Source organism: Aedes albopictus, chromosome 2, assembly GCF_035046485.1.
Source record: "Aedes albopictus strain Foshan chromosome 2, AalbF5, whole genome shotgun sequence".
NCBI lineage: Eukaryota > Metazoa > Arthropoda > Insecta > Diptera > Culicidae > Aedes > Aedes albopictus.
In genome coordinates, this window is record NC_085137.1 from 386,398,545 (window position 1) to 386,423,609 (window position 25,065).

Below are 25,065 nucleotides of genomic sequence, written 5' to 3' on the forward strand. Positions count from 1 at the left end.
TATGGGTCATGTGCCACCAATTATATAATTCATTTGTTAAAAACAGTAGCGCAAATTCATTTGCAAAACTACTTCAATTTCAATCCTATCACATATGACATTGTGATGCTTTGACTATCGGATTCAGCTGAAGGTAGAGCTATTTGAAAGCCAAGTGTAACAAATATCATGTTGAGTTGAATTACATTTTATTTGGTGATGTAAGCTCTGTTGTGGAATCCATGTTATGAACCTGATTAATCTAATGTGTAGAAAACATTGAATACATTGGAAAAACACATCAGACCAACGTTGACGCTAAGAAATCGGTCCATAAATTAAAACACATCAATCGATCGTGTCAATTTTTTTTCAGTGAACGAAAAGCTCAATCACACTAGAAACATTTTATTTACGTCTGTTTGAATTATGAAAGTTTGCTTTTTACAGCTGTGTGCCGTATTTTTAGCGTACAAACTTGAGGAGAGAAAAAGAGTGCGCTGACAAAACGAGAGAGAGAGCGCCCTTTAAATGCATCTGTGTTGCATTCGTGCATCAATCTTTCAACAAGGAGCAGCTGTTTTATTTGTTGTGAAGGCGCTTTACCGGTTTGTTATTCTGTGAATAAATTAGTGCAAGTTTTTGAATGGTTTTTACCAGAGTTTCGTGCATTAGTTTAAGTGGCTTTCGGAAATTGCAAACAACAGGAGTAATTTATCAGGTATGTACAATTTACGCGTGTTTATCGTAATATTTAACATCGAAGCACCTTACAAGTTACGTAAAATGTAAAGTATAATTAAAACAAAAACTCCGTTAAATGCAAAACAATGGAGGAATCGTCCGCTTCTATTGTTAAGCCACGAAGGAGATCGGTTTGACGCCCAACCGTTCCGATAGCTGGTTGCAAGTCTTGATTTGGTTCTCGTGATATGCCAGGCCTCCTTCCGTGTCAACTTTTGCCATGTGGTTTCGTTCCGGATCGCCGGGTACCAGAACCGGCTTCGTTTCGTCGGTCTGAAATCGATAATTTAACCTTAACGGTTCTCCAATAGAAATGAATCCAACCTACCCTTGGCATGTTCCTCAGAATACTGTTCAAATCGGACACCCTTCCCTCGAAGCCGGGGGCAAAACATTCCGGATTGATGGCCACAAAGCACTGGCCCAGATCGGCTTCCGAGTCGGCGCCGGCGTGTGTCCATTTGCGAACCTTGGTGGAGTAGTTGGATCCGGCCATGATGCCGCAGAATACTTCTACCATCGCGGCCAGACCGTATCCCTTGTATCCGGAGGTCAGTTCGGTGCCGCCCAGCGGCATTAGGCATCCGGTTTCAAAGGCCAGATTGGCGTCCGTTGTGGGATGTCCCGTGGGGTCTTGTGCCCACCCGAGGGGAATCGGTTCACCCTTGCGCCGCTGGATTTCGATCTGTTGGTGGAAATTTCAACGTCAAAACTGATAACTAGTCATTCATTGGTGTAATCTGCCCTAAATCGACCGGACTTACCTTGCCAACAGCCACGGCAGTGGTGGCCATATCCAACACAAATCCGTCTCCGTTTTCGGCCGGCGCACCCACCGACAAGGGATTAGTTCCGAGGGCGGCTTCCTTGCTTCTGGTTGGACTGGCCAACGGCGATGTGTTGGTCATGGACATTCCGACACATCCCGCGTTCATTGCCCTGAGGGTGTACCACCCGGCAATACCGTAATGATTGGAACCTGGAATCAAAACATTTGAAATTTTAGCGATTGATAGAGATAGTCGTTGTGGCTTCCCAATACTCACGTTTCGCACAAACCCACCCGACGCCGACTTCCTTGGCCTTCTTGACGGCCAGATCCATACAGAAGTTACCTACAACTGCCCCGAGACCATTGTTCCCGTCGACCCACGCGGTCGCAGGGGTTTCCTTCAGAATCGTTGGTTCGGCTGCTCCGCTGCAGGCGTTCTTGTGCAGATCGTTGATGTACATCTCTAGCCGGTTCATGCCGTGGCTAAAGTGGCCCCGGTAGTCGGCTTCCACCAGCAGGTCGGCCATCTGCTTGGCGTGCGATTCCGGGGTTTTGGACTTGAGAAAGCACTCCACCATGAAGCGGCGGGATTCCTCGAGGGCCACGAGGCGCGGTTTCACTGCTGCGGCCATGATGGTTCTCTGTGATTGGTTCCGTAGCACTGACGACGGTGCCAGTAAAGATCTATCGAGTGAGACTGTTGGAGAAGGAATATTCCATTAGATAGGCGGGTTCGAACTGGATTTCGTAGTCAGGCAAGCAAATACGAAATTTGGGTCGTTTGGTGATATGACAGAAAGTACTACTGATAAGGGCTATCGAAAATGGTGTTTGTATTGCATTATCATTCATTTACAGTAACAACAACGTTTCGAAGTAATGCATTTTTGAAAGATCAAAAATGTCCATGTTCACCGTCATATGTTCGGATTACGAATCTCGATCTAGAATTATGCCCAGACCTAGAATTATGATAGTACTAATCGTGCCTACATGTGTACAAAATTTCATGAGAATCGGTTGAAAATTGACTGAGCTACATAAAAAACCAGACCCGTGCAAAAAGAGAATCGGGTGTACAGACATTTCTAATCTTCCTAATCCTAAGGACCCATGTAGCGGTAAACGCGTGGTTATTCAGCAATTTAGTGCTGAGAGGGTAACGGGTCCAATTCCCGGTTCCATGCTTGTCACCCGTTTTACGAATGTAAAATGGTCAATTGGTAAAGAAAGCTTTCAGTTCAAAAACTGTGGAAAGCTCGGAAGACGGCGATGTCTTAGTTGGAACGAAACGCCAGACCAATGAAGATAGAGACATTCTCAAAGATTTAACAGTGACATAAACAGATCAGAATCAGAATGGAACCGATATGTGTCTACAGACAGTACAATACAAGTCACACCTCTTAAAACGCAACACACAATTTCAATCACGCCCGTTCAATGCCATGTAGATAATCATAAATTCTGTTGAAACGATTAAAACGGAGCATCAGACATAGTCGTCACATGCAGATATTTTTGGGACCTGAAGGTGACTTTATTGTTTTATATAAGATGGTTCATTTGTATTCGGGTCGGGAGTATTTATAAATGCAAAAATCACACCTCGAAACAGCTGAGCTGAGGATGAGAAACTGTTTTGTTTTTCGTTATTTATTTTTGCTGTTATCACTCGATGCGAAAGTTAGCGATTTGGAATCATAAAGTTTAGACTAGGGTGGCTCAAAATGTCACTTGTCAAACATTGACAAGTCGGGCCCACTTCCTATTTCAGTGTACATTTTGCCAAAAACATGTTCTAATTCAATATTCATCTAAATAAATGAACATGTGGACGGTACAATAAATGTTTTATATTCATCGGATTTTGTATGTTGTTTTAGTATTTCGTTTTTGTGGGGGATTCTTTCTTGTCGGACAAAATTTTGAAATTTGATTTGTATTGAGTTAATTTCGTTCTATATTCACTACATCAAAAGTTGCAGTCACGATACGACAAAATTATAAGACCACTTCTAGATTGCCATTAGAAAAGGATATAGGGTGGGGCGGGGCAAGATGGGTCGCATAAGGATGGATCACCATAACTTCGTAAATACAAATCGGATTGGTTTGCATTCGTCCGCTACTCTTTAATACACTAGTTAGCTATGCTAAAAGTCGATAAAAAGTTCATTAAATACAAAATATGATGTTAAACAAGCAGTTTTAAAAAGTGATCGATTTTGTGCCGTGAAAAAAGTGCGGGGCAAGATGGGTCACCTTTTAAGTAATTAACATTTTCTCAACGAAAAACGTCAAAATATAAGATTTGTTCCGCATTCAAATATGCTCCATATCCATACTGAGTAAACAAGAGCTACTAGTAAACATTTTATAAATTTATTTGGAATATAAAAAACTTTACGATTTGAGTGGTCCTGAGGCGACTTGAAAATCGATGTTTTTACTAAAAAATTGGCTTCTTTAACGGTGTTGAGATAATTCCATATTCTGAATCTGCATGTCAAACTAAGCCGAAATCCAAATTTTCATGAATTTTGGTGCCCGGGAACCTATTTTAAAATCAGTATGAAGTTTGTATGGGAGCGATTTGACGAATCACCCCTCGTTGCATTTTGTACTGGGCGGTGCTGTCAAACAGTTGCCCAGCTGTCAAAAGGTGATTTCAAAAAATCTCTTAGAAATTGCTTTCAGGTACCAAAATAAAGTTCTAAAAATCTGAAAAAAATCATAGTGGCTCAGAAAAAGGTGCTCTTTCGTATAAAATCAAAATATCAATACATTTTTCAAAATTTAAAAACCCAATTATCATAATTTTATGTTATAATTTTGAGCGTTCATTCCGCTTGATTGAAGTCATTTATGAGATAGTCTTGTAATAAAAAATAAATAACTTTTGAATGCTCCAAAAATACGTTCAAAATTGAAGGTGACAAATCTTGCCCCACGGCCGTTTATATGGAGAATATATGGAATGTATCGCATAAGAAAAATGGCAAAAAACCATTTTATTTTTTATTTCCAATGAGAGTGTATAATTTTTCAATCAATGCCCCAAACTTTTGTATATTCATGCTGGTCATCTAACAAAATTATTAACATAATCAAAACATGAGTAATGCGCCCGAAAATGGCCCTGACCCATCTTGCCCCGCCCCACCCTATATGGGCATCTGATGCTTGATGGTTGATGAACTTGTGCTAAAATTAAGGATGCCTTTTTAAACATGAACTGAATTAACCACAAATAACCAACACTAAAAGCCGGCCCTTTTCTTTTCTTTTCATTCTTCTTCTTCTTCTTCTTCTTCTTCTTGGTGTAACGTCCTCACTGGGACAAAGTCTGCTTCTCAGCTTAGTGTTCTATGAGCACTTCCACAGTTATTAACTGAGAGCTTCCTCTGCCAATGACCGTTTTGCATGTGTATATCGTGTGGCAGGCACGAAGATACTCTATGCCCAAGGAAGTCAAGGAAATTTCCTTTACGAAAAGATCCTGGACCGACCGGGAATCGAACCCGTCACCCTCAGCATGGTCATGCTGAATACCCGTGCGTTTACCGCCTCGGCTATATGGGCCTTTCTTTTCATTATGCAACTCATTTCATTCTATATAAGCCCCAATGATTTTACTTAAATCTAAAGTCTAACATAACAATGTTACATATCGCAGTCAAATATAAAACTTAAACATAAGCATAAGAAAAACAGTCAACACAATCCAATTAATAATCAAAATTAACAAACAAAAAAAAAAAACATACAAAACTGAAAACTAATTACGTTTTGATAAAAAAAACAAACTGACGAAGTATTTGACAAGACGAGACACATTAAAATCGAATAATGGACAAACTCTATGAGCCATTTTACGAGACGTTTCGGATCAGCTGATCGCTCATTTCATGAATGAAAATTTGACAGGAGGTTGCGCCCAAGCCCGTGAGTGTTAATATCAATATCAACACTGTTTTCGTTTCGTAAAATAGACTATTGTAGTTACGCTGCAGGCCGTTAATACCCCTAAACATACTGTAGTTCGCCCGGTTCAAGGGTGGCCGCAGAATGTAATTGTCGCGAAGAGCACGAGGTTGAACATTAATATTTAATTGCCCCAGAATGACGGGACAATCAAGGCGTCCTTGCAGAATGTCCGAGACCAGTAAAGCCCTGGCTGTGTCCCTACGGGTCGATAAAGGTTCCAGATGGATCAGCTGGCAACGGCTTTTGTAACTTGGCTAATTATACGGCTTGGACTAAGGCAAACGTCGAAGAGCATATCTTAAAAACCATCGTTGAACAAACTCAATCCTTTCAACTCCATTGTTGTAGAATGGGTTACAAACAACCGAACAGTACTCTAGTATGGATCGAGATAGGACACAGTGCAAGGACTTAAGGCAGAAGATATCCGTGAACTCTCTTGCTATTCTGAATATGAAGTCGAGTATGCTAGAGGCTTTTCCGACGGCGTAGTTGATATGTTGTTTAAAAGAGAGCTTTTCATCCAAAACTACACCAAGGTCTTTGATTTGACTGACGCGTTCAATTTGGGTGCCTGACAAACTGTAATCAAATAGTTGTTGAGAACCACTGGAATGGATAGTCTCTCATGCTCTCGCCGTTCTGCGTGCTATCGTGTAATATGCTTTCGGCCGATGCACAATCGCAGAGATTAATTAGAAGAATTCTAATCACCGTGTAGTGTAGTAACGTGTCGTCTTGTAAATGTATTTTTTTTTGTAAATAAAGTTATGTTGTTAAGACAAACAGACGTAACTCTTAGAGGAAATTCATCAAAAAAAAATTGCCCGGTGTCATTTTCATGAGCACACTGCCACCTGTTGGCAGAACCGCGCGCGACACTGTCGGCCATGATGGATTTCGATTTGACGTTTTGCTAACACGCACACTACCGCACAAATTGCCTGTAATTTTCGTTAGCATCATTCAGCATCGTGTACACTGGCAAACGTCAAAGCGATCGAACACTAGCGCCTCTGGTGGAACGATCGCGCAAATCAAACAAAATTTGAATTGATCGTTAAATGCATGTGCTAAGCTGTTTTGAAGAGTGTTACGTCTGTTTGTCTGTGTTTTAATGTTTGTTATTCGCTACGTCTGGGAGTTAGGACCCATATAGCCGAGGCGGTAAACGCACGGGTATTCAGCATGACCATGCTGAGGGTGACGGGTTCAATTCCCGGTCGGTCCAGGATCTTTTCGTAAAGGAATTTTCTTTGATTTCCTTGGGCATAGAGTATCTTCGTGCCTGCCACACGATATACACATGCAAAATGGTCATTGGCAGAGGAAGCTCTCAGTTACTAACTGTGGAAGTGCTCATAGAACACTAAGCTGAGTAGCAGGCTTTGTTCCAGTGAGGACGTTACGCCAAGAAGAAGAAGAAGAGGACTATAAATGGTGAAAAAAATTGTTCTACGCATATGGTCAAATCTCAACCGTTACGTAGTTACGGTTGAACTTCCCATGTTTTTGACTCTTATTGCCTTAACTGGTTATAACTTGAAAATGGTCAAACTTATCGCAGTTTTTTTACCCTTATTCGAAAAATTATTGAATTTTCTATCAAATGGCATCTCTGAATCGATTGGTTTAGTTAAATAACTAAGTTTTCTAGAGCAAGATAGCTAAAAATAGTGTGTTTTTATTTGTTTTTGTCAATTTTCTTTGAAACATGCGTAATAAATTAAAATTCTTTCTTTGGCAAAGTTGTGGCCCCTGTTCCACTCTACAATTCGTTCTTTGACATCAAACTTCTATCTCTTATCGTTTTTTTTTTCAATTTTGATTTAAACATCGCATTTCAGATCATAAATTTGCAACTGTCATGGTAAGCACTTTTTTGCGCACTGTGCCGCACATTTAAATCAAAATTGCAAGAAAACGATAAGAGATAGAAGTTTGGTGTCAAAGAACGAATTGTAGAATTAAACAGGGGCCACAACTTTGCCAAAGAAAAAAAAATAATTTATTACGCATGTTTCAAAGATAATTGACAAAAACAAATCAAAACACACTATTTTTTTTAGCTATTTTGCTCTAGAAAACTTAGTTATTTAACTAAACCAATCGATTCAGAGATGCCATTTGATAGAAAATTCAATAATCTTTTGAATAAGGGTAAAAAAACTGCGATAAGTTTGACCATTTTCAAGTTATAGTCAGTTAAGGCAATAAGAGTAAAAAACATGGAAAGTTCAATAACTATGTAAGGGAGCATCCATTAAGTACGTCACGCTAAAATTGGGAATTTTCAACCCCCCCTCCCCCCTTCGTACAGGTTTTTCCTATACTTAATACATTGCTTGTCACACTTTCACAAACCCCCCCTCCCCCCTAAGACCGTGACGTACTTAATGGATGGCCCCTAACGGTTGAGATTTGACCATATGCGTAGAACAATTTTTTTCACCATTTATGGTCCTCTATCACCCTTTTAAAAGTTTGCACTCATGAACCTAACACCTTGTATAATGAACTTCGAAAAACTTTTGACACAACTCAAAATTCTTAAGGCAAAACTGGAAGCATTTCATCATTTTTTTTGGTTTTCGATTTTTTTATAAAATAACGAAGCAATATTTTCAAAATCGGTTTTCGTACACATGTAGAGTATGGATCAAGGTATCTTCTGATTTTTTTTTTGTGGTGGAAAATGTTTTCCATTTTTGCAGAAATAATTTTTTTGTGAATTTTTGTTCAAAAATTATTTCTGCAAAAACGAAAAATAATTTCCACCACAAAAAAAAAATCAGAAGATGCCTTGATCCATATTCTACATGTGTACGAAAACCGATTTTGAAAATATTGCTTCGCTATTTTATATATAAAAAACGAAAACCAAAAAGTGAGGAAATGCTTCCAGTCTCGCCTTAACACGGAAGAAAATTATTACGATTAGATTATTTTTCCAATAAATACATTTTTTTTCTAAAACTTCAACATCGTTTCAAAATTCAAGATGATACTAATAATTCAATTAAATTCTCTCTAACTGTCTTGAATATAAATATGTTTTGAAGGAAAGTAACAACATAGCCTTTAATTAATTGAAAAAGTAATGGAATGCATATTAAAAATAGACCAATTTACTAAAAAAGCATAAAATAAATAAAACCGCTAAAACTTTTTCTCTTGTTAATAATTTAAAGTTTTGTCAATCGTTTTTCGAAGTTCATTATATACAAGGTTTTTTTTACACGGGTAGTTTTTCTGCTTTAACTCGGTCAATTTTGAACCTACCTATCTGATTTTCCGTACACAGGTAGTACTAACTGTGTCTACCTGTGTACAAATTTTCATGTGAATTGGCTCAAAATTGACTGAGTTAAAGCAGAAAAACTACCCGTGTAAAAAAAGACCTTATTGTAAGTCATAAATGGTCAAAATTTCATTGCATTCGATCAATTGAATCCGGAGATATAACAGCTCAAAGTTGGCTATCGCATAATTATACCTTTTTCTACAATCTTTATAACTTTGTGTAGAAAAGTTCGATTTTTTCCAAATGTTGGCCACTGATACACAATTAGTTGATTAACTTACGGTAAAATTCGAAATTTGAAATTTGATAATTTGATGCACTTTTCGAAAAGTTACAGCTAGTTGAACATTTTCTGAAAAGTGGAAATTTTGCCTGTTCCGATCATTTTGTCTATCCCCTAAAGATGTAGTCTCCAAGATTTATTGATTTAACGCCATCAGGACGTTCTTCTACATTTGCCTGCTGCGTTTTGCGAAACTAGATACGATAGCCACGGGAGGCAAATTAATGAGCCCGATGCCCGATGGAACATGGACATTAGCCATTTCCAATTAGCCAAGCTAATTAGCGCACGAATATTGCGCTTCGACTGGAATTAAGTAGATGACCAATAAGGAAATTGATACTACCTATAGGGTTTGATCTAGAAAACGTACAAAATGTGTCTTAATAATAGTAGGTATGTAAAAACTTAATTTGATAACAAATTTCCAGTATCAGAAAACGCACATCGTTCTCCAATCGAGTGGAATCGCCCAAATACCGTTTCGAAGGCCCCGCGCTCGAATCTAACCTTGACGAAGAGCGGGTAAACATGCGGTGTCCATTCATTCGTTGTAAATGGTGATACCATAATATTTCTTTCGGGTCCGACTTTTTCGCTTCGCATACATAATGTCCATCCACATTCGAATAAATACGTTCTCGGCGCACAATGTGGTTGTGTTTACACTGTTTCAGGGCGATAATTTATTACAGCCTCAAGGGATGTCTGTGTATTTTGTTTCCACTTCCACTTGAGCACAATTTTGTTCCAGTTCCAAATTTGCGATTAAAAATGTCTGCTGATGTTTGCTGATTCAATACAATGCACTTGAGATAAACACATGTCAGCTAGAGTAGTCCGTTGGCATTAGCTCTTATCAGCGTTACACTACCTTATTATTGCATGACCTCCCATCTTCACTTAGGTATCTTTTATTTGCTAAAACTGTTTCGCTATCAGTAGTATTTTCCTCTTGAACTTTCTCTAGCTGAAATACTCTCAAAGATGTGTTAGGCTCGGTCAACGCTATACAAAATGGTTTGTCGTAGGTGGTAACAAGTTCATGATTTTCTAGAACAACGATCTGTACATACTTGTTCAAATTAGATATAGGCATATACAGGGTGTTAGGTTCCTGAGTGCAAACTTTTTAAAGGGTGATAGAGGACCATTAATGGTGAAAAAAATTGTCAAATCTCAACCGTTACGTAGTTATTGAACTCCCCAAGTTTTTGACTCTAATTGCCTTAACTGGCTATAGCTTTAAAATGGTCAAACTTATCGCAGTTTTTTTACCCTTATTCGAAAGATTATTGAATTTTCTATCAAATGGCATCTTTGAATCGATTGGTTTAGTTAAATAACTAAGTTTTCTAGAGCAAAACAGCTAAAAATAGTGTGTTTTAATTTGTTTATGTCAATTATCTTTGAAAAATGTGTAATAATTTAAAATTCTTTCTTTGGCAAAGTTGTGGCCCCTGTTCCACTCTACAATTCGTTGTTTGACATCAAACTTCTAACTCTTATCGTTTTCTTGCAATTTTGATTTAAATGTGCGGCACAGTGCGCAAAAAAGTGCTTACCATGACTATTGCAAATTTTTGATCTGAAATGCGACGTTTAAATCAAAATTGCAAGAAAACGATAAGAGTTAGAAGTTTGATGTCAAACAACGAATTGTAGAGTGGAACAGGGGCCACAACTTTGCCAAAGAAAGAATTTTAAATTATTACCGTCAAGGCGCCATTCACCGTGGGGGCTCCATTCACCGTGTGCCTTCGAATATTTTTTCATTATTTCCATATTATGATTGAATGATATGACAATTTCCCTTCAATTGCACCAATACAACACTAATGTATTGTTACCATGTCAAAACGCTCATTAAAAACATTTAAAAAAGTATCATTTTGACACTAAACTGTGTTTACATGAAGCGGGTTTCTGCTCGTTCACTGCATTCATAGTGAAAAATCGAAAACTGCGCTAAGCTGATTTAAGCGATAAACTAAATGTAGTAACGTTTTTATTCCACCAAGAAGCAATTAAATTCACATATCAGGTATGTATTTTGCATTAACGAAGTAAGTTTAACAAGAAAGTACGATTACTCGTACTTTTTAATTGAAACAAAAAGGCACGGTAAATGGGTACCCTAAAAATCAATGGTCTCCATTCACCGTGCCCCATATTGTCCTATATATCTAGAAAAAATCGAAAATTTAAACATTCGTTTTTCTAATAAAATCTTGCAAGTTATTACTTGAAATGAATTTAAACGAAGAAAATTCCCTTGGCTGGGTTGTTTTGATCATTTTTAAACAAAGTAGAATAAAATTTATCATACACGGTGAATGGGTCCCTACTACCACGGTGAATGGTGACCTACCACGGAATTAGGCGACCCTACTACCCTTTACTAATTGTACTATATCACCAAATTATGTGAAAAATTTTCTACTTCTGTGGATATTGCTTTAATTTTAACCTATAATGAAGGCAATTAAAAGCGGCACCAACAATGTTTATGAGACTGGTGTCAAATGACAGCCCTTATTTGCCCCGAATCCTCTTAAATCCACGGTGAATGGTGCCTTGACGGTACACATTTTTCAAAGATAATTAACAAAAACCAATTAAAACACACTACTTTTGAGCTATTTGCTCTAGAAAACTTAGTTATTTAACTAAACCAGTCGGTTCAAAGATGTCATTTGATAGAAAATTCAATAATCTTTCGAATAAGAGTAAAAAAACTGCGATAAGTTTGACCATTTTAAAGTTATAGCCAGTTAAGGCAATAAGAGTAAAAAACATGGGGAGTTCATTAACTACGTAACGGTTGAGATTTGACCATATGCGTAGAACAATTTTTTCACCATTAATGGTCCTCTATCACCCTTTAAAAAGTTTGCACTCAGGAACCTAACACTCTGTATACTACAAATTACTTAAAAATGGGTTAAATAGTACCAGTTGCTAGATTAGATCCCTATTTTGAACCCAAGTTCTACGTCTTCATTTGTCTCTCATAAAAAACTCATGAATAACTAACCTTTCCAAATATGTAGGAATTTTATACCTTTCTATGAAATTTATGACTTACGATCTTAAGCACATTTTGTATAAAAATTCTTAATTCGCTTTGTTCCTGATAAACCATATCGATTTCAAAGTCTTCCCGATTCACTGACTCACCTCTACGATTAATTACACCAGATCCCGATTCGAATCCGTTTGCAGCTTCCTGCTTCCACCGACGATCGTTTCTAACTAACGACGTCGCTGGCATCCAACAACCGTTGGCGCTACTGTTGCTGCTGGTGCTTTGTAGTCGTTGTGCGGCTGAGGCCACTACCATCAGCCGACGCATTAGGATTGCCGCTGGTGACGATGATGATGGGGCTAATGGTTTTGCGCAAGACGCAATCATCGTCGTAGTTGTCGACGCCGCCTTTGCTGCTAGAACCACGTGTTGGATCGTCGTTGCATGCATTGCTGGAGATGGCGTTGTTTTTTGTTTTGTTCCTTTGCACTACGTACCTACCGATTAGGTGTGTTTACCCTGCACAGTGGGAAAGAAGGGAAGGAATGAATGTTTACGGATACATTTAGGAAGAATAAGAAAATAACACCAAGAATTGGGTTCCTCAAGGGTATCAAGTTGGCCCTATGTACCCTCAGGGGTGCTCAGGATGTATGAGTAAGTGAGTGAGAATCTGGTCAAAGTCTAAGCTCCATACAAATTTTGAAAATTTTGTATGAACAAAAGTCTACACGGACAGAAAAGCGTTCACATTGAAACTAAAATAACGTTTGTTGAATTTACACATTGAAATTCTTTTGAAAATATGTAAATTCTTGTAGTTTCAAACAGATTTGCTAGTTTAAAATCCATGTGAAATTATGTTTGATTTAACAATCCAGTGTCTTGTGGAAATTAACATATTTCTACGTTGTTTCTAAGTCGATTTAACTGACGAATCCCTCGGCGTCGAATGGGATTGTAAAAACCAATATATTGAACATGAAATCAAGCAGAGTATTTTGAAGCAAATGTTTTACTGATGAATCCCTCGGTCACTTCTGTCAAACCAAGGAGAATGTTTTGTTTTGCAAAGCATTTACTTTTGCTAATGCTGGAAAAAGAATAGTTTTCAAGTTATGTAAAGCTGTTGTACCGTCAAGGCGCCATTCACCGTGGGGGCTCCATTCACCGTGTGCCTTCGAATATTTTTTCATTATTTCCATATTATAATTGAATGATATGACAATTTCCCTTCAATTTCACCAATACAATGTTGTATTGGTGAAATTGAAGGGAAATTGTCATATCATTCAATCATAATACAGTAGACGTTCGGTCGGTGCAAACGGTTTAACTGCAATGCTTTTTAACTGCAAGTCCGGTAAGTGCAACAATTTTGCAGTTATCGCACCGCCATCCGTCAAAATGGTGCGCCATGTTAGCCCAAATGAACAGTCGGATGAAGTTCACGTTCATTTTACGCCAGTTGATGGTTCGTTGGCACTGTCAGGCGTTGCAGTTATCGAGTTTTCGTTCGCTAAGTGAAACGTAAACATGTTGCAGTTATCGAACGTCTACTGTATGGGAATAATGAAAAAATATTCGAAGGCACACGGTGAATGGAGCCCCCACGGTGAATGGCGCCTTGACGGTACATGAAAAGCATAATTGAAAATTACTTTTAATTGGTACGGCATGCGGAATACAAGGTAACACATTTTTGAAAAGTTGTAAATTTGATTAATCAGGAGATTCTCTCAAATTTGTCAGAATCTTTTTTTTTTTTCTTTTTTAATATAAATAATAACAACCCAGAGAAAAAAAAACAAGCATGTTATTTAACACTAAAAATATTATTTCTTATTTCCAAATAAAAATGTGTCTTTATATTTATTTGAATCTGAAAAGTCGATATAAACGTTTTCATGGATGATGATTTATATTTCTAGCCAAAATTTTAGTTATTTTAAGGTTGCAGACAAAATTCGATAACAATCGAATCGCTAGAAAAAGAGATTTTGATCGCTAAACATGATTATTTTGTATGGAAAACGGCTCTGTCTTTATACTTATTTCTCGCACTGTATTTTTGAAACTACCATAATATTGTAGATGTCAAGCTTGACAGCCCACGTCAAAAACCTGAAACTATTTTTATTTCAATCAGATTTCCGATTGAGGAACAATAATACAGGATTGTAAAAACAATCATACATGATTGTAAAAACAATCATACATTCTCATTGCGGCCAAAACAATGTCAAATTTCTTTTGACTTTACGTCGAATATCTTTATTTTTACCGTAGATTTTTCTGCGTGTAGTGTTTAATGTTCAAAGACAAACAAATTCATCAACAATTTCACACACATCCCCGCCCCATCAATCACTTTCTCAGCATGAATGTCATTGTCTTTGCCCGCAATCATGTACTTCGTCTTAGTCGAGTTTATTATCGCTGTATTGCTCTTCAGAGGAGCGTATGCTTCCTCCATTGCCCTACGATCGATTCCGAGGAGATCAATGTCGAATATATGCTCCAAACACTTCTCCAAGATTTCTTTCAGAGACTCATTTGGAAATGTTGTCTATTTAACCGTCTAAGATAAGTACAGTAGTTCTTCCAGAGAATCTTTCAGGATAAAATTCAGAAATTCAGCAGCGGATTTCAACGGAGATTCTCAGAAGTTTCTCAGAAGCTTCCTTAATGAATTCTTCCAATCGTATCTCCAGTAATTGCTCAAAAGTTTCCGCTTCGAATTATTGAAGCGGTAGTTTCAGAAATTTACTTGAAGCTTTTTTTTCAAGAATTCTTCCAGAGATTTTTTTCAGAAATTCCTACATGAATTCATCAGAACCTGTATAGATTTCTCCAGGAATTTTTCTCCAGAGATTCAACCAGTAATTCCCCCGAAGTCCTTTCAATAATTTATTCAGAAATGGTTCCCCAACTAACAATCACTCATTTTACAAGCACCTTTACGACGAATTGATTCAGCATGATGCTGAATAACATTTGGATAATTTTTAGGCACAACCTTTGTTCGGGTTTTGTTCACACAAATTTGGAGAAACTATAAAGCATAGGGTTGTGTACCAACTGAACTGTTTGTTGTTAAATGATTTTACAATTATATAGTAAAGCTGTTATTCAGCATAGCAAAAATGATTAAAAATAAATAAAATGCAAAATTTTTCAATTTCCACAAGATTTTATGATTGGAACTTAATGCTGTGAACAAATATTGTGAAGTAATAACTACACATAAATTTACCTAAATCCAGATTCGAACTCGAGACCCGTCGATTGCTAGCCGCATGCCTTCCTGTCTGCGCCATCCTAGATATGCGCCATGATATGTATTTTTCATCATGTACTCTGAGTCAAAGTATGATGAAACGAAAGCGCTTATGTGACTTGTGCAAAACCCATTATACAGATACATGTCCTAATTTGTACATGTACTTAACAAGAAGCAGGAAAAAGTCTTGTTAAACTATGTTATAAAGGAATTACTGCGAGTCGAATAAAAATCTTATTAAACGCTTGAAAAGTGTTTTAAATTATCATTGTTAATACCAATACGAAAAGTTGAACATTGGCTACTTTTTCATTTGAAATAGCATTTGTACAGTAATGTGTACAGCATAATTTTAGTTCAGCTATAATTACTATTTTAAAGCAACAATTCAGCATGCATGCTTGTTTGCGGCTGGCAATTGTTAGTTGGGTCTAGTTGTTCCTCCTGTAATTACTCCAGAGATTCCTCCTTCAACTGATCCAAGATCTCGTCCAGTAGTCTTCTAGGAATTCATTTAGCGATATCAGGAATTCTATTATACATTCCATTGGAAAATGTTCCAATGAATCTACTAGAAATCTTTCAAGAATTAATGAATAAAACTATAGAGGGACTTCATAGATGAACTCTTGGTGGAATCATTAGAGGATCTCCTGAAGTAGTTCCTGGTATGTACATTCGTTGCACGAGCCCTATAGAACAGATTTTGGAAGAGTTCCTAGATAAATTTCTTGAAGAACCTTGGGAAAAAAAATCTAAAGAAGCTTCTGTAGAAGTTCCTGAAAATCTCTTAAAGAAATTCTTAAGGGATATCTGAAAAAAAAAAATGAAATAATATCCCGTGGATCAATGAATTCTTAGAGTAATTGTGGTGATTTTTTTCAAGAATCTCGGAATGAGTTTCTCACAAAATTTCTTAAATAGTTCCTGGACGCATCTCTGGAAGAACTCCTTGAAAAAATCATGGTAAAATCTTTGCAGGAACTCCCGTATTGTTTCGTGGTGAAATCTCAAGAGAAGTTGCTGAACGAATTCCTGAAGGAATCTCGGGAAAAATTTCTAGAGCAATCGCTGAAATTATTCTTTAAGTGATTTCTGAAACTTTTAGATTCAACGAATTCCTGGAAGTATATCGGGAGAAACACGTGAAATAATTGTTGATGCAATTCTTAGAGAAAACTGTGTGGATTCATTGAGTATTTACTAGAGTATTATTTGTGAAATTTTTAGAATAATCTGTGGTTGACTTTCTAGAAGAATTTCTGCCGAAACTCCTGATAGTACGTTTGCAGGAACTCTTGGAAAACGTCTAGGCGAGTTCTCTGAAATATTTCCTGAAAGAATACGTCACCTAGAGCCCTAAAGAATTTATGAAAGGGTTTCCGGAGAAATCTCTGTGAGTATTCTTGAACCAATCTAAGGAGGAAATGCTGGACGAATCTCTAAAAATATCATAGATGAGCTACTTAATGCATTCCAGGTGGAATACTTGAAGCATTCCTGGAAGAATATGTAGGGAAATTCATGAAAGTAGGGTAGTGGTTCCCTTATTAAGCATGTGGCTCCCATTTTCATCCTACGAAAAACAAAGGATTCAAACGCTGTTAGTTTTGTTTTTTATTTTTGTATTTTTTGTTAGAACTTAGCTCCCATGAAAACGAAAAGAACGGAATCAATCGGTGCCGTAATCGTTTGTTTTCGAATAGGATGAATATGGGAGCGTGAGATTACTGATGAAACACATAAGGACTGTATCGGAAATTAACTATAAACGTTCACAATTGCCTGAAAAATAATCTGTTCGAAATAAACATATTTTTGGAGATACTATATAAATCTCTTAAATAAAGAATGGCAGTTCTGATTTTCAAAAAATAATCATTTAACTTGGTCTTTTATCTCAAAGAATGCACAAATGTTTTTAAAATTTTGGACACCTCCTAAAAATTAAAAATTGCGAAAACTGTGGGAAAATATTAATTTTTTTTCTCTTATTTTTGCCCAAATATATTCTTTTCCAGAATGCTCATGATATAGGAAAATTATTTTTATCAAGAAAAATTCCCTCCGCAGTTTAGGGCAATTCTTAAAAATTAAAAAGGTCATTTTTCGAGGAACTCTTTTTTTATGCGTCTTCAAAGAACGATTACGCAAATTAAAAATACATAAAGTTAAAAATTTGCATTTTTTTCGATTGGGTATGTATTTAAATCTATTGAAGAGGTAGTTTTACCAGCGAACGGAATTTTATAACCTCTAAAGATATCCAAAATAAGAATTTTTAAAGTCAGTTTTGAGTGATATGTTATGTGTACATAACTGCCAGTAATAATCATTAATTTCCAGATTTTTCCCCGTACAATTTTTTTTCGTTACAAATGTTTGAAACGTTAAAAAAAATTTAAAATAAAAACTGTTTGTACAGATTGTTATATTGTGTGGTATACTCATAGACCCATATTTTTAATAATTCTAAACATTTTCCAAATTTCTTCAAGCTGTTCTAAACTGAACTATATTGTAAAGATTTCATAGAAGAACCGGAATGAAAAGACCAACCGTGCGTCGAGATAGAGCATTTTGAATGTTTATAGTTAATTTCCGATACAGTCCTTACCCTATCTCTGAAGGAATTCCTTTCATGCCTCCAGACATCAGCAGGAATCGCCAGTTTCTTCACATAGCAGACAGCTTGCCTTAGGAATTGTAGCTCCTTGCCCTTTCCAATCATATCATTAAAAAAATTGCCGAAATCATAAGCTTACTGCAAAGATCAAGAGCTACTAATACTCAGAGCCGTAGCGTGGTCCCATGGCGCCCTTGGCAAGCATCCAGATTGGCGCCCCACGACAAATCGAACAATTCAAAGAAATAAATTCACTCCAATTTTTTTTTTCGGAATTCAAATGAGAGCCGCCCAATAAAATTCCTAAATTAATTTCTCTTATACGAGTGTAAGTACGAACACATTTTACAATTCAAAAATCTCACTAATACCAATACAGTAATTAGAAATGACATTTCAGATTCCTCACATAAATGATGTAGATATTTCTTCAAGACATTGTTCAGTATTTTGTCAAAAACAAATCTTTTTTGAGTTCCAGGGGTTCTCAGGAAAGCTCAAACGATCTATTTTACAAATTTTCGGCGATTAGTTCAATTAGTTTTATACTTGGTAAAATAGTTTTTACCACAACTTTTCAATAACTTTACCAAACGTTTCTTCTGAAGTTTGATCATAATAGTTCCCAGAAGATTTTTTCAGTACACATAACACAAACCATGGACATGGATGAATACCAGGAAGAATTCCTGGAGAAATTTCTATATGAGTTTTTGTAGCAATCTCTGGGAGAATTTCTGCTAAAATTACTTTATTAAAATTATGCAAGAATCACTGAAGGAATTCTGCTGGCATATCCGGTCCTTATGAAAATCCTGGTGACATTTCAGCAATAATTTCCAATGTACCATCAGGGTACCAGATTCCGCTCATCTAAGGCCAGTTTCACAGAAAAACATCATCTGTTGAATGACTGTTAAGCCAATTTGTAATGTTTTTCCATTTTATGTTAGTTCAATCTAAGTACAAACAGATGCAAATCAAGACTTATGTAAAACTTTTCATAAAAGTATGATTTTATTACATTTGGTGTGAGACCAAAGTGGTCCTAATTCCGCTCACGAACAAATTTATGCCATCTTTTAAATAGACTTTTGCAGAAAAGTGCATTATTTTTGCAACTTTATGTTTCTACAACTATTTTTTCCTGTTCCGTAGGAGTGTATAATAGGGGTTAAACACACTGTGTTAAAATCGGCAGATTTTACGATTTTGATGTATTTTTTTGCATGAGCGGTTATTGGAACACATGAAATTAGCTACAGATTTTTTGGGCCCAATAGCCGCTCAAAAAATTCATTGTTTTGTTTTTAAAATTTATGTTATCCGGTAAATATTTCATAAAATGGCTTTGCTCTCGTCTAATTGATATTGTACAAGAATATCAGCACCGAAAAGAGTGTATTTAGGCGTGTAAACTTGATTTTTGCAACAGTGAGCGGCTATTGGGTCATGAGCGGCTACTGGTACACTGACGGTATGTAGCAATTATAGCAGAAATTCCTGAAATACCTCGTAGCCTGTAAAAAATTTGTGGAGAACCAACTGGAAGAGTTCCTGAAAGAAAACTTGAAATTTGAAGGAGTTTCTGCAAAAGTTTCTTAATGAATCGAGTGTAGAATTAGCATCTAAGTTAAAATACACAAAAATAAAAACTAAAAAAAAAATCTTAATGAATCGGTTGAGGATTTTCTAAGAAAACCCTAGCAGGTTTTATGAGGAAATCCCTGAGAAATTTCTTAAGGAGTCCATGGTAGGTTTCCAAAAGTATACAATCAAAAGAAAATTTTCCAACAGAATACCTAAAGAAATTTCCGAAGGAATTCCATATTTATGATTTTGTGGAGGAAAGGTTTTCTAGGGGAAATCTAGCAGAAATTTATGGAGCAATCTCTCGTGAACATGAAAAAATTTCGGAAGGAATCAATGGAATGTTTTCTAAGCGATATTTGGGCTTTCTTCTGTGCAAAGGAATCTATAGAAGACTTTCTGAAAGATACTTTGGTCAAAATACCGAAGAAATCAATAGACGATTTTCTAAAAAAAATATCGAGGAATTTTTGGAGGAATTCTCAGAGGCATTCATGATGGAATCCTTGGAGGAAACAGATCTAAAGGTATCTCTGCAGAATTTTCCATAAGAACCCGTGGAGGACTTATGTGATGGGACAAAAAGTGAAATAAATATTTATAACGGCCTAATGAAAATAGAGAAATCTTGATAACAATCAAGAAAACATTAGCTACATCATATTTTCTTCTACCCTTGCCCAACAAGCATTATTGCTGTACAACGGCTGAATAAACCGCTCATTAGCTTGATATTAAAAATTCTGCCTGAATAAGCTGTTATCCAGCTATCATTGTTACTTGGTAGGCCTTTTCGGCGCCCCTTCGATGCTGGCGCCCTTGGCGGGGGCCAACCTGGCCAACCTCACGCTACGGCTCTGCTAATACTTAATCGTTTTAAATTATTAGGAATAATATTTTATTAACTCTTCATAAAGAATTTAAAACTCTTTTAGGTCCAAATAGATTAACAAAATAGTTACTCAGTTTTTTACCGTTTTTATAGTTACAGTTTTAGTTTAATATTAACAAAATAGTTACTCAGTTTTTCAAATGCAAAAATCATGAACATACTCTTTGCATTCAAATATCTAGAATTTGAACTCAACAAGATTTTTGACTGGATTAAAACTTGAACGTTCAGTATTGTCTTGCTAAATAGCTGTGCTTTTCTTGAGTTATCTACGCTCGTCCTTCGGTCAAGTATTATAGTTATCCACGTATAAATAATATGCTGCACGCATATTTTGCCCACAGTGCGCTTCTTCCGTTTTCAACGAAAAAATATATTCATGTCGCGCTTCCTTTGTGTTGGGGACGAACAACAGCATCCAGCCACGCATTAGCTCAAATACCTTTATTTCAGGAGGGCTTTTTGCGACTTCATACGGTCTAAGGGTATAATAATATGATGTACGTTGCTATGCTGGAGAGCAAATCAGCAGATGAGGCATTGCGACTTTGGTCGTCCAGTCAAAAGGCATATATGTACATATGTAACGTAAGGAGAAGGGGACGACCGGAACGAGAAATGCAAACTCGATACACTGCTTGTGAGTTTTTCCCTCTTTCATCAAACAAACCTGGTTTTCCAATACTAACGGGTTAGCAAATTTCGCGTATACGGTTCAAGGTCAGTTCAACAAACCCAGGAGGATGAACATGGAGCGTGTTGCAATATTATATCAGTTTCCTTTCTGTTGGTATAGCTATCACTTGGCTATTTGTTTAATTATTTTTAGTTGATTATTTTGGTAAGTACACATTACATGATGTGTAACTAGTTTACAAAAAAAAGTAAGTCATGAACTTCCATCAACGACCAAAATTTTTGATGCATTATTATGTTCTGATATCAAGATCATGCTTCAAAAAATTTTAAGTAGAACAGTGTTCTTGTTTTTCCTGAAAATCGAGCTCTACAGTTTTTAAAAATATGGAATTTACTAAAATTCAAATATTTTGCGTTGCAGTCAATGAATTTTCAATCATTTTGCCTAAATAGAAAGCTGAATATAATATGTTTCGATCATTTGAACATATTTTTTGCAATAAATTAGTGGAATGCGAGATATTGGTGATAATAAAGGACAATCTCCTTAAATTTGAGCAAGATTTCCAAAAATTTATGAAGATTTATATATTTTCCAGTAAAAAAATCAATTAAAAAGATCTTTCTTAACATACATTTGAAATATTAGATGTAAGCCATTTACACTAAAAATTTCAGCTCAATCGAGGCATTGGTTACGGAAATAGAGATGTATGAAGGGAGCAACTTTGCTTAAAAATAGAACAAAAATCGATTTTAAATCGACAGCCTTGTACGGAAAGTCGAAAAAATTTCCGCTCTACTGTATTTTTTTTCCATCACGTTTTTGAACTCAAAGCATGGTTCTGCACTAAAAAAAGATCATCAGCTTACCGAGTTCAAAAGTGCTGTAAACTAGTGTAATTAGTTCGCACTGTTTAGACTTCCAGGAGGAACCTTGAAGGGGCTGCAGAACGAATTCCTGAAGAAACTCCTGGAGGAATCTCTGACAGAACTCGTGGTGCTATGCAACGTCAACCGGCACGGCCTAAAACTTTTCCTGACAGCTGCGGCGGGAATCAAACCCACAACTTTCAGCGCGATGCGACTAAATGCTTGGTGACACTATCCGCACGGCCATGAACACGCGCCCATGAGGAATAATATTATTCATATAAGGCTCGATTTCCGGAAAACGCTAGATTAGTTTTCACAACTTTCTAAGATTCTCCAAGTTACATCATACTTTGAAAACTCATCTTCAAAATTATCAAAATTCTTTCTCAGCGATCCAATAAAAATGCATTGAGGGAAAAAAATTCTGAAAATGTTTCACCATAGAGCAAAACTATCTAAAAATGCTGATAAGATACCGTCTGCATCAGATTATTTTATTGAAAAATAAGTTCGAAACTAATTTTTTATTTTTTGTTATTAGACGCCAAAATGCAATCTCTTACCGTTCAAGAGATAAGGCCGAAAACCCATAACTAAGCAATATTTGATCATACAGGTACTCTTCGATATAACGTACAAAAATGTTTTCTCTTTGTACGTTATGTCGAAGTGTACGTTATATCGAAGCAGAGAAAAAAATAATATTTTTAATGCTAGTGTTGATGTATTCGACGAGATATAAACCCAAAATAATGATTTCGGTCAAATTCACAAAACGAATAATGAAAAACATGAGTTTTCACGAAAAACAATTTTCGTTTTTTGTGCTTTGATATAACGTACATTTTGCTTCGATATAACGTACACTAAATTTTTCCCCAAATTGTGCTAATTTTGGGTAACAAGGCTAATGCTGCAACACAGCATTGAATTGAGGGATTTCGTAGTTTATCTGAGGGTTATTCCTGGGAAAAACAAAATTTTTCAATGTTGTACCTTATATTGAAGCAAAATGTACGTTATATCGAATTCGCTATATCGAGGGTACGCTATATCGAGGGTACGTTATATCGAAGAATACCTGTATATCCATGACCTCTACCTCTGGTCAAATTTTCATGAAATTCGTAGACTCATCGGCCCCAACTGTTCGGTAATTCAAAAAAAATCTACTTAGTTCACTTTCCACACTGTTGAAAAAAAAAAGGCACTTTCAACTGGAATGGATTAATTGAGTACTGAGTGAAAACTGAACTTTTGATTTGTAAACTAACGCGGTTCATCTTGATTATTGTAAATAAGTTATCTGCAAGTAAAGACGTATTTCTTCTAGACTTATCAGCAAAATCACTGTAGAGTGCCAGAGAACTTTGTGGGATAAATATTCGCCAGAGCCCGCCAGACAAAATCCCAGAAACAATATGCCAAAGGCTACGAGGTTCAATTCTTAAGAAATAAAATCTGAAGAAATTTGCAATTTTTCTTGAAGAAGATTTCATAAAATAACGAGTATGAATTTGAATAGGATACTGTGGAGGAATTCTTAAAAGATTACTTGAAGAAATTTTCGAGTAATGCCTGAGAAATTCTTAAAAAAAATCTTAGGTATCTTCCAAGAAGAAAACTTGGAGAAAATACTGAAGAAATGCCAAGAGGAAATGCCTGAACAGATTGAGGTACAGACTACTAGAAAAAAACCCTCCCTCCGTAGTAAGACTACTAAAAAAAATCCCAAGAAAGGGAAATGTAAAAACTTCCTGCTGAAATCCCTTCAAATCAGTTCGAAATTCCTTCAGGGTTTTTTATAGGGTATTCGGCAGGAATTGCTTCAGTAATTTATTCGCATAAAATTGAAATGATTTGAGGATTTCTCTCGGTAATGATCTAGGAATTTCTACTAGAAGTGACTGTATAAATATAAGGTGGATCATGACTAGATTATTTTATTCAAAACTTAAACATTTTTTTACATATGATGGGATTGTTTGTCTAGTGGCTACTGCTTTTGATTCATATGCAGAAGGTCCTGGGTTCAATCCCTGGCCCGTCCCTTTCCTTCTACTTAGTATCTTTCTATTCACTTTCTCTATACCACTAAGCACTGTTCTAAGCATTATAATGATCATTGAACAGCTTTTCAAAGCTCAAAAGCTCTATATAAGCATCCCTAATGCTTATAGACACTATAAACAATAAGAAATAAAATAAGCCCTGCATGCTTATCTGAAGCAGGGCCCATATAGCCGAGGCGGTAAACGCACGGGTATTCAGCACGACCATGCTGAGGGTGACGGGTTCGATTCCCGGTCGGTCCAGGATCTTTTCGTAAAGGAAATTTCCTTGACTTCCTTGGGCATAGAGTATCTTCGTGCCTGCCACACGATATACACATGCAAAATGGTCATTGGCAGAGGAAGCTCTCAGTTATAATAACTGTGGAAGTGCTCATAGAACACTAATCTGAGAAGCAGGCTTTGTCCCAGTGAGGACGTTACGCCAAGAAGAGGAGGAGCTTATCTGAAGCCTACAAGCTATAAAGAAGTTTGTCAGTGCTGTCACAGGGCTTGGAGTACATGACGTTTATATCAGTCAAAACAGACATCCACCAAAACAAACTCAAGTCGGTCATGGCTAATTCATTTTAACATAACGGATCGGAATCGGGGGAACAGGATCATTTTTGTTGTCATTCGACAAATGCTGCTCGGAATGCTAAAAGATAATGGAATCTTTCAAGCAAATGTGGTGATTCCAGACACGATTCATTTAGTTTATTATTTCTACAAACTCTAGCGCCGGTCGGAAAACGTTGCGGAAGGGGAGCTGCAACGTTTTCCGACCATTAGAATACATGTGTCTTATCCTGCATCTTTTCTTTTCCAAGGTTGTTTCACCACCTTATTGACCACTAAATCATCACCCTTCCATATCATTTTGAACCGTCGAGATACCCAAACTTACTATGTTTTGCATGGTTTAAATACTAGTTTGATCACACTGATTCCATGGTGCATTGGTGGAGCTGATGGGAAACGCAAATGGACTTGGACTTTCGATCA

At 36.6% G+C, this 25,065-nt stretch overlaps 2 protein-coding genes across 2 annotated transcripts in view; one reads left to right on the forward strand and one right to left on the reverse strand.

Annotated features, from left to right (window-relative positions):
* The first annotated feature begins 459 nt into the window (after nt 1-459).
* The window catches only part of LOC109400734 (ADP-ribose glycohydrolase OARD1), a 50,991-nt gene continuing 26,385 nt past the window's right edge, over nt 460-25,065 (forward strand). The window contains exon 1 of the mRNA XM_019673228.3: nt 460-700. Within this exon, the coding sequence (XP_019528773.3) occupies nt 626-700 (75 nt within the window). The 5' untranslated portion in view covers nt 460-625. The remainder of the gene's footprint in view (nt 701-25,065) is intronic.
* On the reverse strand, nt 706-12,565 carry LOC109400732 (uncharacterized oxidoreductase YjmC). The gene is made up of 5 exons (XM_029878972.2): nt 12,253-12,565; nt 1,770-2,192; nt 1,488-1,702; nt 1,052-1,408; nt 706-996 (listed from the first exon to the last, which is right to left on the reverse strand). Exons 1-5 carry the CDS (start codon nt 12,548-12,550, stop codon nt 835-837), a joined length of 1,455 nt encoding a protein of 484 aa, XP_029734832.2. The 5' UTR covers nt 12,551-12,565; the 3' UTR covers nt 706-834.